Source organism: Micromys minutus (assembly GCF_963924665.1).
Source record: "Micromys minutus genome assembly, chromosome: 29".
Classification (NCBI taxonomy): Eukaryota; Metazoa; Chordata; class Mammalia; order Rodentia; family Muridae; genus Micromys; species Micromys minutus.
This window is the reverse complement of record NC_137964.1, coordinates 24,923,100-24,937,633: the sequence shown is the minus strand read 5'-3', so window position 1 is coordinate 24,937,633 and position 14,534 is coordinate 24,923,100. Positions and strand designations below refer to the sequence as shown.

At 42.6% G+C, this 14,534-nt stretch overlaps 1 protein-coding gene across 3 annotated transcripts in view; it reads right to left on the bottom strand.

Moving 5' to 3' along the window:
* Positions 1-4,329: 4,329 nt before the first annotated feature.
* CLIP1 (CAP-Gly domain containing linker protein 1) overlaps positions 4,330-14,534 on the bottom strand; it is an 83,328-nt gene continuing 73,123 nt past the window's right edge. For all 3 annotated transcript variants that reach the window (XM_080940968.1, XM_080940967.1, XM_080940969.1), the window contains 5 exons: positions 9,885-10,002; positions 9,655-9,805; positions 9,158-9,207; positions 6,486-6,610; positions 4,330-6,009 (listed from right to left, as the gene is read on the bottom strand). In XM_080940968.1, coding sequence (XP_080797094.1) covers positions 5,784-6,009; positions 6,486-6,610; positions 9,158-9,207; positions 9,655-9,805; positions 9,885-10,002 — 670 coding nt within the window. In that variant the 3' untranslated portion in view covers positions 4,330-5,783. The remainder of the gene's footprint in view (positions 6,010-6,485; positions 6,611-9,157; positions 9,208-9,654; positions 9,806-9,884; positions 10,003-14,534) is intronic.

The following is a 14,534-nucleotide window of genomic DNA, read 5'->3' as shown; positions in this document are numbered from 1 at the left end:
CATTTTTAAAAGTAGAGGGATGGTTTAGTGGAAACATGCGGTTCTTCCAAAAAACTAGATTTGGATTTCCAGCACCCATCTGCAGCTCAAAACTGCCTGTAGCTCCAGTTCCAAATCCTCTAACGCCTACTTCTGACCTCCATGGACTCCTGTGCGTGTACACACACACACACACACACACACACACACACACACACACAAACACACACGTTATCTTTAAATTTACTTTTATGTGTAACAGCATTTTGTCAAACTCAGGGGCTCTGCACGGGCAGCAGGTACTCTTAACCGTTATGACAGCTCTCTGGTTTTCACAATTACCCAAGTGAGTCACCTCAAGTTAATGACACTAAAATTGAGAATAATATGGGCTGGAGAGATGGCTCAGCGGTTAAGAGCACTGACTGCTCTTCCAGAGGTCCTGATTTCAATTCCCAGCACCCACATGGTGACTCACAACCATCTGTAATGGGATCTGATGTGTCTGAAGATAGTGACAGCATACTCACATAAAATAAATAAATAACTTTGTTTTTAAAAAAGGAAAAAAAGAGAACAATATCCTGTTGCAGGGTATTATTTACAATGGTTTTTCAAGACAACTGTGTGGGGAGAAAGTCTTTTAGCAGATATTCAAAGGCAAGCACTCAGCTAGTTAGGTAGATAACCTAACAGTTTTGAGAGTTTCTAAAGATTTGTGGATTATTAATTGATGTACAAAAAAAGAAAAAAACCCAAGGATTTAGGGGCTCTGAGACTTTTCCAAAACACCCCATTCTTAGAACGTGAGACCCTACAGATACAGAAATGGTTAAAGTCAGACTCAGAGCCTTTCCAGTCATCCCAAGGCTATGAGATCCCACCTGTGCCTGACTAATGGCCCAGTGTAATTCTAACAAAACAAAACAAAACAAAACCCACAGAATATACTGATTGATAGCCACTTGGCCCTCTAGAAAGCCCTAGATAGGGTCCTGACGCATGTCATAATTGACTCATGCTCTAATCACCCAATTCTGAGAAATAAAATAAGGACAAAACCCCTAAAAGTTTTGAAATATAAAAACAAGGTTCTGAAAATGTAAAAACAAAGTTTTAGTGGACAGGTCAATATACTGTTCAAACTGAGTTAAGAGAAAACAAAAATGACTGCTTTAGGAACAACTCCCCTGCCCCTCCCTGTACTGAATTCCAAGGAGAATGCAAATTGTCAACAACAAACTTGCCAGTTTCTCCCCCCTTCCTCTCCTCTTTTTTAATACTATGCTGCTGACCAATGGTAAAATAGTAGTTCACCCCCCTCACAAAAAAGTATAAAAGATGTATGCTTTTTGAGTTTGGGGTTGATTCTCCCTGTGAGGATGAGCAACCCCATGTACATGGAATTAAAACCTCTTGTTATTACAGCGGTCTATTGTCTAATTGTGTTCTGTGGGTCCTGCTCCTAAGACTCCTCGGGATCTTACAACACTAATCAGGGATCGAGTGGCACAGGCCTATAATCCCAGCACTTGGGAGGTAGAAAAGGAGGACAGTAAATTCCGGGCCTGTCTGGTCCACATAGTATCTCAATGTCAAGGTCTGGGGATATAGCTCAATGTTACAGTGCTTGCTAGGACTTGAGAGGCCTTTGGTTTGACCCTAATCACTAAAAAATAAATAAATAAATGAAATTATATATTGCGGTAACAAGAATACTGAAGCTTCTGCTTCCTGTTCTCATAAAAGTCAATAAAGAGACAAGAATAAATTATTAAAAACTTATTTTAAGGGTCTGGAGAGATGGCTTAGTGGTTAAGAGCATTAATTGCTCTTCCAGAGGTCCTTAGTTCAATTCCCAGCAACAGCATGATGGCTCACTGGATGCCCTCTTCTGGTGTGTCTGAAGAGAGCAACATTGTGTTCACATACATAAAATAAAATAAATCTTTTTTTAAAAAACTTTTATTATTTTTAATTATGTGTAGGTGCCTGTGTTTGTTTGCATGGGAGTTTGTACACATGAGTGCAGGCATGCTGAGAGGCCAGAGGCACCAGATCCCCTGGAACTGGACTTACATGGTTGCTAGGAAACCAAAAGCAGTCCTCTGGAAGAACAGCAAAGGCTCTTAACCACCAAGGTTTCTCTCAGCCCCCACTGAGAATAGAATCTTTAAGTTGTGCTGTTTAGAGAGCCAGAGACCTGAAAGGGTGATGTGGGGGTGGGGTGAGGGATGAGGGGTAGGGGTTACAGTGTTATCTCTCTGGTTAGGCAGTCAATCACACTAAGCTCTTATCAGCTGGAGCCTGAGCTGAGTCGGCCAGGGTCTGTAGTGCTCCTCCACGGCCACCTGGAAAGTTAACTCAAAACAAGGACAATACTGATAACACCTGTGTGCCAACAACCAAGGACTTGTTATGTGCAGATTCCTTCTTACACTATGGAGTGTAGACTATCTGCTCCCATCCCCGACCCTGTCAGTCCCAATTACATCCTTTTCCTTTTAAATATACTGTGATAAAACAGCGGATCATCCAATATATTTAATCTCTGAATAGGTCTCAAAAATGCTTTGAGATAAGAAGAAACCATCTATTTCTCTTCCAGCTTCTCACGGGGTCTCCTTGCTGGTAGTGAACTCACTATGGAGCTGAGGGTGACCTTGAATTCTTGATCCCTCTCTAAAGAACGGAAGTGAGAGATGCCTGCCAAACATGGCTTCATTTGGTTTTAAAAAGGAAAAAAAAAAAAGTTTGAGGCTAGTGTGGTCTACAGAGCTAGTTCTAGTACAGTCAAGGCTATATATATACACATACATACATACATACATACATACATACATACATACATACATACATACATACATATATATATATATATATATATATATATATATATATATATAACTTGAAAGGCAAAAGGCATCTTTCATGTTCTGGTAGGAAGAGAATTGATGGTTCATGACAGGATCCTTCCAAGATCCTTGCGGTCTTCTTGGACACTTTCACTGTGTTGACTTGGAACCACTTTCAAGCTTTGTACACCCTGCCCCGCCTTGAGGCAGGGTCTCATCATATGAGCCAGGCTGGCCTTGGTCTCCCAGCAATCGACCTGCATCAGTCTCCCAACTGTCAGGATAACATGTATCCCACTGTTTTCCCCCAAATCCCATCTTTCCAGCAACACTGAACAGTGATACCACCTAAGCCTTCTAGCTCCTGGTATTTATGTGTGCGTGTGTGTGTGTGTACATGCAGGTGCATGCTCAGGCCAGAGGACCTCCGCGGTCATCCATCTTCGTAAAATTCTTTTACTGGCTTGACATTTGCCGGGGTGGTTAGGCCAGCTGGACTAAGGAAGCCCCTAGGGACCTGCCTATCTCTCTCCTCTGCACTGGGATTATGAGTGTGTACCACCATGCTCCGCTTTGTGGATTCTGGGATAGTCCTATCTCCTCAGTTTCTCTTATTTCCAGACACATTCTCTTTCATGTATCCCAAGGAAGACCTTGTATGATCCTCCTACCTCCACCTTCCCAATCCAGTTATTAGATAGCTGCTACCATTCCACACTCAGAATCTCCCATAATCCAGAACTCTCGGTGATTGGCAGCATCATTCCCAAATGTGTGGTGCTGAGGACTGAAACCAGGGCTCTGTGCATGTTGGCCAAGCACCATAGGCACCACTAAAGTATACATCCAGCTCTTGATGACTTTGTTTTTGTTTTCCGAGACAACTGTGTTTCTCTGTGTTTTCAGTTTCACTGTGTAGCACTGGCACTCCCTCTGCAGACCAGGCTAGCCTTGAACTCAGAGATCCACCAGCCTCTACCTCCTGGGTGCTGGGAACAAAGAAAGGAGTGTGCCATCACCACCCAACCTTTCACATTATTAAGCAATCCTATATAGGCTCTGGCTATTGAGGAACTCCCTTTGTAGACCAGGAGCTCCCCCTCGTAGACCAGGCTGTCCTGGAACTCAGAGATCTGCCTGCCTCTGCCTCCTGAGTGCTGGGACTAACGGTGTGAGCTTCTCTGCTCTTTTTTAGACAGGGTCTCATGTAGCTCAGGCTGGTCTCCAAGTTGTTACATAGCCAAAGATGACCTTGACTTCTGACTCTTCTGCCTCTGTCTCTAAAAGGTCTAGCTGCACATAACAACTTGTTATAGTTGTTTAGAAACTTGTTTTTATAGAAGTGAAAGGAATTATTTGAGGATCTGACATGATGGCTCAGTGGTAGAGGGAGGAAGAGATTTTGCCTTTGGAATCTAAAGGGTTTTCCTACTTGAAGAGAAAAAAAAAAATGACAATCCTAAGAATAATATGTGTTTACTACCACAGGCAAAAATAAAGAAAAAGAACCCGAAACATTTATTAAAGTAGGTATAGAACTCAGATTTTAATACTGCTTTACATATTTTGTTTGTGAAATAATTTTTATAGTTTTATTAACCAAAAATGCCAACTGGTAACAGATTTGTTTCATGTTCACCCATCAAGCTCAGTGGGTAATCTTAAGAGAGGTCATGGCAAAGGCTTATATACAATGATGGAAGGTCTTATCCTGCACACCATAGAGGTGCATTCGATTCCTTTTTACATATTCTCAAAGACATTCAAGTGCAGACAAACAGACTCAGACTGGCTGATAAAATCTTCAGTTGTTTGAGGTTCGTTTTATCTTTTTGTGATAAGAAAATTCAAAATTATTCATGTTGAATTTCTCATCATACATTCATTAAAAATACAGTAAAAAAAAAAAAAAACCACCCACAAATGTATAAAGGAGGGTTGTAGATCAGTTCACTTAGCTGTCTTAAGAGAGGCTTAGTTTGCTGCTGGGGTTATCTGCTAAAGAAGGGAAACACAACCAAAGAGTGGGAGACAATTCTTCCAGCTACTCAGATCTGGCTAAGAAACAACATGGGAACAAAGACAAACAGCTGTGACGCCGCAGAGCCTGTCCCAGCCGGTCACATCCTGGTGAGCCTTTAGGTGTTTTCTTTTTCATAAAGGTAAAAAAAAAAATCTGAAAAGAAGACATACTTTATATACTTTTTCCCAAAATATAGATTTTTTTAAAAAATATATATATACATATAATATATAGAGGCTGAAATTATGTAAAACCAATAAAGAAAACACCACTGTCGGTTCATGGATGCAGCATATAGATTAGAAAATGTCCCCAGAGTAATTTGGGGCTTTCCCCTCCCTTTTACCCTTTTCATGATTCAAAATCACACCTAAGTATTTACTGACAAGCCTGGAAAAAGGCACCACTGAGAGCAGGTAGTGCAGAGAGCTTGGATACTTAGGAAGAAGAGTATTTAAATGAGGATGTGAAATCACAAAGTGGCGAGGGTTTTTGTTTTGTTTTTGCAACTCATTCCAGTGTCAAAGCAGAACAGCAACAACAACCAAATATACAGATGTAGCCAGGGAACACTTTAGTGCAAATGAGCTAATGGTATAACTTAAAGTTCCTTAAATAAGATACGGCCAGGGTCCAGCTTGTCCCAGAGTCTTTCTCTGGGAACAAAAAGTAACTGCACCTGGTACAATGTCTTACACCTTAAAAATCCAGAAAACAAGGATGGAAGTGCAAGCCCACCTACCAAATATTTATTATTTTAACTTACGAGGGGAAAAGAAAGGGAAATTTGTTGAAGATCAAAATATTTTCTCAGATTTGCTGACAGAGGTCAAAAAATAAGGAGTTCTTCTGAAGTTGCACACGCAATGCTGGTGGGGAACTGCTGAGGTGCCGGCGTCTGAGAAGCCTCCTGCCCTCCCCGCTCCTCAGAAGGTCTCATCGTCATTGCAGTTGGTTGCCCAGTGCCCAAACATCTCACAGATCTCACAGTATGGCCGCTCCTCGCTCCGGCTGCCGTGGTGAGTGGAATGCGGAGGGTCTTCCAACATCTGTGCCTGGGTGGGGCAGTCCTCTGTATCATGGAGATCAAAGCAGTCACAAATGTCACAGAAGAGGCGGGGTTTCTTCTTGGACTGCTTCTCCTGGTCATCACTACAAATGTCAACATAGAAGACAAGGAAGTTGATCAGAAGAAACTCAGGAGGTGACAGAACTCAGGGAGGGTTTAAAAATGCCACAGCTAAGGAACTCCTAGGAAAACCTTTATAAATGTGCAGGCCAGGCTGGAGGATCGATCACTCAGCTGTTAAGAACAGAAGGCCCAGCACCCACAAGGAGGCTCGTAATCACCTGTAACTCCAGTTCATATCATCTGATGGCCTCTTCTGGACTCCAGGGCACCAGACATATGTGGTGCACATGTATACATGCCAGCAAAATACTCCTATACACAAAATAAATCTAATAAAATCAGTAGCTCGGACCTCTGTGCTCTGTCATTCTTGCCAGATGTATGGAGTTTGCCCTGACAAAGTGGCCACACAGCAACTGATTCTTTCTATCTGACAACTGCTGGAGACGCTGACCGTTGACATTCAGATCTCTTCCAATGCTGAGCTCTGCCATACCTGTCATAACTGTTCAGATCGTCTCCATTGCCATTCAGCGCAGCTTCAGACATCATCTCCACCTTCATCTTGAGGTCTTGATTCTTTCTTTGAAGGTCCACTATTACTGAGTTGAGGAAATCAATCTGATTTTTTTCAAAGAAAAAAAGAAGCAGTAAGCTATGTGAACGGCTAAGCCCCTCACAGCTGCAGTATCTAGAAGTGGGGAAGGATGTGCTCACAATACAGCTGCAAACATCTGTCACATCAGACCGGAGGAACAGGGATGCTGAGGGTGTGGGGTGAACTGCAGCTAGCTGGAATGAGATCATAGCTAGGTGAAGGCACCTCAGTGCTTGTTACTAAGGAACTATTTTGTATCAAAAGACACTTTAAATTCATGTTATTCAATCTTTGCAGCTGTGAATGGATAAAATTCACTTGTCATTCAGACAAATGACATTATACTTAAATCACTAACCTATGGACTAGTGAAATGCTGCTGGTATTTTTCAAGAAAACAAAACACCTTATATTGTCCACATTCACTTCACATTTCTGAATACCTAGTTTATTTTTCCATGGTGTGTGTATACAGGGAATCTTCAGCAAAGATACAGGGGCTTAATAGAGAAGGCTAAGCTCTCTTTCTGCGGAGGAGAGGAATGACATGTTCTCACACAGGAAGGGCTCTTGTTCTAAGAGCTGGCAGCAAAGATAACAAAGTGACCATCAAAAAGTAACATGTCCAGAACACTTCCTGTCTTAAAAACAAAACATTCTTCCCTCTTTTATAAAGTAAAAGGTTTCAATACTGTAAATCGAAAAGTTTCTCTGTCTCAATAGCACTTTAGATGTTCTTCCTTCCTTTTTCTTTTGAATAGACTCCTGAAGTATCCCAGGCTGGCCTCAGACTCACTATTAAGTTAGGCATGATGTACATCTTTAGTCCCAACACTCAGGAGGCAGAGGCAGGCTGCTGTCTGTTACATTAAAGCCAGCCTGGTCTATTCTATATAGTTAGTCGCTGTCTCAAACAAACAAAAAACAAAATACAAAACCCAATTCACCTTGAACTTTCTTTCTTTACTTTTTTTTAAAGACAGGATCTTACTTACACTGTAGCTATCTCAAATTAATAGATCTTCCTGCCCTTGCCTCCTGAATGCTATCATTTCATGCATGTCCTACCACACCCTACTTTCTTCTTTCTTCTAGATTTCTGTGTATGAGTGTTGTGCCTGTGTGGCTGTGGAGGTCAAAAGGGACTTCTGGATTCCCTGGAACTAGAGTTAAGGATGCTTGTGGACCACCATGTGGGTGCTGGGAACTGAATCCAGACTTCGGTAAGAGCAACTACCACTGCTAACCACTGAGCAATCTTTCCCACATCTGGCTGTTAGATCGCATCTTCTAAATCATTTTGTAGGGCTTTATTCCAGGGACAAGGGAACCATACACACGATCACACGCACAAGTGTACACAAAATAAGAAGCATAAAACAAACCATTTGCTGATGGAAGGGAAAGTGTTGGCAGCAGCAGCAGAAACAGATGGAAGCAGAAAAGAAGGGGGGGGGGAGAGAAAAAACAATGTTAATTCTGTTCTATATCTGTGAGACACTAAGAGACAAAGTTAATGCTGGGTGGGAGCCTGAAAACTGTTTAAGGGAATTCCTTATAGCACCGCTTTTTAATATATAGCCACAGGATTAAATGGATCACAGTGTCTTGACCACCAAAAAGGAACTGACTAAACTATGGCACATCGACATAACGAAATACTACACAGCTAAAGAAAGGATAGGTACAGAACGGTTTGTGGTATGCTACTGGTTTTTCTTTTTGTTTGTTTGTTTGTTTTTAAAGGGGGCTGGAGAGATGGGTCAGCAGTTAAGAGCACTGACTGCTCTCCCAGAGGTCCTGAGTTCAATTCCCAGCAACCACAACCACAACCATCTGTAATGGGATCAGATGCCCTCTTCTGGTGTGTCTGAAGACAGCTACAGTGTACTCATATACACAAAACGAAACAAAGCAAAAAAAAAAAAAAAAAATGTAGAGGGAGGCAGCTGTGGTGCAGCACAACTGTGATCCAGTAACTGGAAGGCTGGGCAGAAGAAGCAGCAAATTAGGACAACATAAAACCCTGTGTCTCAGAAAGAAAGAAAGTCGGGTGGTAGTGGACACATCTTTAATTCCTGCACTTGAGAGGCAGAGGCAGGTAGGTCTCTGAGTTTGAGGCCAGCCTGGTCTACAGAGTGAGTTCCAGGACAGTCATGGTTATACAGAGAAATCCTGTCTTGAAAAACAAAACCAAAGCAAAACACACACACACACACACAAAAAGGGCAAAACTTAAGGTACTGGAGTGGGCTTGTGAGAGAGGCAGGTCTCTTCTGTGTCACACAGGCTGGTCTCAGACCCCGAGGACCTACTGATCCTCCCACCTCAGCCTTTCAAGTGCCAGAGCTATAGGGATGTGCTGTCTCACACCACAGCAACAAAACAACAAAAACCCCCATCATGTCTGCAACAGGTAAGACACAGGAACAGTGTCGGGATGTGGGAAACGAGCAGCGGAGAAGGAAGGCATTTTACTGTGTACATTTCAATGCTCAGCATTATATCCTCAAGATACCTAGTGGCTGTGTAAACAGCAGACAGCAGAAGCACTAAGAAAAGAGCATTACCTGACTCTCCTGGGCTCTCTCATCCTCTTCTGCCTGAGCATCAGTATTACCTTGTATTTAAAACAACAAGAACAAGAGCAATCAGAGGGAGCACTTCAAGCCAGTCTGTTCCTTCCTGCTGCAGTGACGGGCTGCCATGGGATGCTCTCCCTGCCTGCTCTCTGGCTCTGTTCCTTTAGGGATGCTCTCAGGATGGCCACCTAGGGGTACTCAGGCCTGATTGTTATGGATACACTCCAGCATCTCCCACCAAGGTGACCTCTGTTCCTCTTGAAGCTTGGTACTTGAGGCTTTCTGGTTTGCTTGTATGTAGGTAGCTGTCAGGTTCTGTCTTATGTGTGTTGTAACAGTCACATAGGATGAGACAACAACAGCAAGCACACTTGTGACAGCCCTATGGCTAAGTGTTGGGAGATGTGGGGGCAGGGCAGCTGGGCAGCAGGTGGGCATGGGAGGAGAGTGGGGTGAGGAGGAGCCCCACATGAGCATCCTTGTACCTGAGGAGCTGCTGAGCTGCCTCTTGTTCTCCTTGAGTTGAAGTTCCAAGTTTTTGACCTTGAGCTCAAGCTTCACCTTATCAGACTCCAGTGTCTGCACAACTGAATGCAGGGACTTGGCAGAGGCGTTCTCTCCCCTGAGCACTGTGACCTGCAACAGAGTTGTTGGGCTCAGGCCAGGAGGAGGGGCAGGACCTGCGGCAAGACCATCGATCCCCCCAGCAGCCTACCTCATTCCTCAGCTTCTCCAGTTCTGCGTCCTTCTCTGTGAGTAAGGCACTGGTGAGGCTGATGGATTTCTGCAAGGAAGCTTTCTCTTCATCAGCGTCTTTTCTGTACTCAGATTCTCTAAAAGACCAGAGAGGTAAAGAGGTCCAGAGATCAACTAGGGCAGTGGTCAGCAAGCAGCTGTTCCAGATGGTTAACATTGTTAAAAAAAAAAAAAAAGAAAGGTGTAACAGGGAGGTTGCATAGGGGTTGAGGCTGTTATGCCTGTAAATGTTACTGAGAGAGAGAGAGAGAGAGAGAGAGAGAGAGAGAGAGAGAGAGAGAGAGAGAGAGAGAGAGAGAGAAGAGGTTTATATGCATAGGCACGCAGAGCCTGCATGTCATTGTGTCCATTAAACTCAAAGAGACAAGTTAATACATTTGGAGGATGTAGATTTTTAAAAAAAAGTTGCACACCCTCCCCCCAAAAAACTATAGTCAAATATATAGTTGGATAGTTACTTTTAGAATAAATATTTACCAAGCAATGACAATTAAAATACGTACATGCAAAGCAATTATACAGATGTCATGCAGAGCAGTTTTATGCTGGAAATATCCATTGGTTCTCACTAATTTCAGCAACGTTATAGGATGTTCAGAGGTTGTGTTTTTAAGATTGTGTAAGCCAAAACAATAGCAAAGATTTTTATTATTCAATCTGAAAGTTAATTGCTTTTCAATAAATCTGAAGAGGCCGTTGCTTCTATAATTGAGCTGCAGAAAGGCCAAAGCAGAAGAGTACATGGCTCTTCATAAGCAAAACAAACTATGAGGCATTCCATAGGAATGCAGCCCCTGTTCTCTGCGGGCTCACTAGAGGGAGTGAGAGGCCTTTGGAAAATAGAACTGTCCACTGGGGAGGCTGGGTTGCATGAGGAAAGGATGGGGGTGGGGGGAGGGAATAGGGGTTGGGCAAGACACAAAGGAATCAGCCCCAAAGGAGAGTGGCAAAAGTATGTACATATGTGAGGTGTGGATGTACTTAAAGTTGTGCTGTGAAATACAAATATGCTGAGGTCATCCTTAGTGAGGGACTGTCACCAATCAGAAGAGACTAAGAAGACAGAACCGCACATGGACAATGCTACTTCCTAGCTTGGATCCTGATGAGAAATGACTGTGACGGAAAACTCAGAGAGCTGAGTAATGTGATTCTATGGCTTAGATGCTCGTGCTGTGACCATGTGACATGTTCACAGTGGGGCAGTTGACTAGGGAAACAGAACAGGCCATAAAACCTTTACAACACTTCTAAAAACCTAAAATCAGCCTTTAAAATAAAACCCTTCATTTCTAATAAACAGACCCTGTGTCAGCAAATTACTTTAGGGAAAATAAAACAAGAGAAAAGCACCCAAGGCTGGTGCTGAGGTCACAGTCTCAGACCCTGCACCAGTGCAGGCGGGGAGTGCAGAACAAATGGCTTGTGGTCTCTTTTAAATCAGCTGGAAGAACAGAAGAGGCCCAGGTTAGAGATGATGGAGGTGTGGCTAGTTAGTGAGACCCAAGGTATCCGGCACAGGAATTACAAAATTCTCATGGTTTATGATAAACTGAAATTCTACACAAAGATGAAAATAAACGTGTTGTATTTATCTCGTGTGTGGCTTACACTTTTACACTCCAGAGTGATGAGAGGTAAGAAAAGAATCTGAGACTTTACCGAAATGTTCTGAATTAGGAACACTGGGAAGGGAGGTCCTGAGTAAGGGCTAGGAAATGCGAGCTTGAATTAAAGCGGGGCTCCTCAAGTGGGGGGAAGGGACAGGCATTTCTGCAATGTGAAAATAAGGCTCTGATGCTATCCAAAGACACGGGAAATATGGGCTTGTTGCATTTCTCTGAAGTATATTTGGTATTTTCTTTTGTAAAAATGAATTTTGGCACTTCACTTATTTTAACTGTCACTCAGATTTGAAAAACATGAGCTTAAAGGTTTTATCTAAAAATCTGCATGACTGGAGTTTGCTGATGACAGATATGGACTGTCCTGTGCCCAAAGACATAATGGCTATAATCCCATGACATTTAGTAGAGGCAGAAGGGCCACCAACCTGACTCTGTGCTTATCTTGTCTACAGACAACGGCAAGCCATGCAGTTTGCTAAGAGGATGGAGGCAGGATGTGTCCTACACAAATCAACCAAAGGGCACACGCTGAAGAAAGAGATAGCTCAGTACTGAAGGCACTGCTACCAAGCCTGATGACTTGAGTTTGACCCTGAGAATCTATGTTGGGTAAGGATCCCTCCACACACACACACACACACACACACACACACACACACACACACACACACACACTAAATGTTAAAAGAAAAAAATAGAGAAAGAGGAAGAAGAAGAGGAAGAAAGAAAGCAGGAAGACAGGGCACACAGGCTTGGCAGTTCATCTGTGACAGATCTTCAGTGATGGCTTCTTAGGAAATTCTTAGGCAATTTCTATGCCCTAATTCCTCTGTATAAACCAAGAGGGGCTGAATTAAAACATCTATGCCAACATTACTGATGTATGAGAAACAAACTTGTTAGGTTAAGCCATGTTGGATAGAAGGGATTGTTCACACTAGCAATACCAAGAAAGGAAGTTAACAGTATGAAAGAAGGCGTCAGGGCCAGAAACTCCAGTCCCACCCCCTATGGGAATACATCACTCAGATTCTTTTCTTACTGCTTACATAAGAAACAAAGTTCGGTAATGAAGCAAATACCTTAAAGTGTTACTGGGAAAGCTTTAAAATGCAAGATAATAAGAACCAAATATTAGAAACATGAAGAAAAATGAAAATACAGTAAGGAGAATTAAATTTGCACCCAAGTTCTTTGCTGATATAAAAAAGAAGTGTGGTAGTGGTGGTGGTGGTGGTGGTGGTGGTGGTGGTGGTGGTGGTGGTGGTGTGTGTGTGTGTGTGTGTGTGTGTGTGTACGTACTGCTGAGCATATTTTACAAAACAAAAGCAAGACACAGAGGGACAAAAGCAGCCAAAAAATATATACAACAATTTGGTTTACTAAAAATATATGAGGTTTATTTATTATAACGTGGATAGACTTTCTTTAGTCTTACCATGAAAGACACACAGATATAGCAAAGGAAGCAAGAGTAGGAAAGGGAAAAGAGAGGGATGAGATGAACATTGGTAAGTAGCGCAAGCTCGGAGACAGTCAGACAGTTACAACCCACAGTGAGGGGAACAAGCTGGGCCAGCACAGGCCGCTCTGGTAGGAGGCGGTACTGGCGTTCCTCAAGGGCTGACATCTGTACTACCCAAATGAATTTAGACCCCCATAAATCCATGTATAAAACGTTGGCCTTGCTGTCCCTTTTTTGACATTAAAAGGCCCAAAGAACAAAAGGAGTCAAACTAGTTCCCCAAGGTGCATCAGCCTGGGCAGTGGTGGAGGAGCACACGCCTCCTGTCCTGGAAGCCATACAACTGCATCATCCTTACATCCCTAGGAACCTGTCTAACTCCCTCTTCTGTTTTTGTTTTGGTTTAAGGTCTGAAACTCACTGTATAGAGTAGGCTGAATTGAACTCAGAAAGATCCTCCTGCCTCTGCCTCTTTACTGCTGGGATTAATGGCTGGAACCTGTTTAAGATGTGTCACCCAGTTTTGCAAATGATTATTGTTTTAAATTCAGAGAAAAACCTTCAGTACATATTACCTGCAACACAGTGTTTCTAGATACCAAAACCCCAAAGCAAGCACTACTGATTTCTCTACAACAGTCTCATGTAGCTATATTAGCCTTAAACATGATGTGTAGCTGAAGATTACCCTGAACTTCCGCTGCTTCTACCTCTACCTCCCAAGTGCTGGGACTGCAGGCATATTCTACCATGCTTGGTTTAGAATAAAAAATTATTTTATTTACTTGTTTGTGTATGTATTTATGTATGTGTGTATGTAAGTATTATGTATGTATGTGTGTAGGTATGCATGCTGTGGCATATTCATCTGGAGGTCAGAGAACAACTTGCTGGAATCAGTTCTTTCCGTCTACACCATGTGGGTCTAGATTACAATCTAACTTTACTCACTGGACCAGGGCAGCTTTGAGATCCTCAGATCCCATGGAAGTCTTTTCCTAGGGTCAGGGTGCTGTATGGAACCCAGGACCTTACACAACTTAGGCTGGAGGTCTCCTGCTGAGCTAGAGATCAGCCTCAGTGACTGTTTCACCAGCCTGGGGGAATCCTGCAAGTCCTTATCATGACCATGAGGAATATGGTCATTTTCTGCCTTCAGTTCTAAATTAAACCATCCACATGGCTGCTGACTCTGCCTCAACAAAGAAAGTTTGCGTGCTTTTATCACTTAAGAATTAGGAAGGTATTTATATCAAGATCATATAAAATCTTTAGTCCTGTATACAGAGTAGATATAACTAACCATAACAAGTATAACTGACATTTAGGAGGCATTTAAGGGTCTTAATTGTTGCTATTTTAAAATATATTCAAGTCCAGTCTTCCATAATAGAAACAAATGTCCATGGAAGTTGATTAGCAAGAGAAAATCAGTTTAAATATAGAAACTAGGACTGGAGAGATGGCTCAGTGGTTAAAGCACTGACTGCTCTTCCAGAGGTCCTGAGTTCAATTC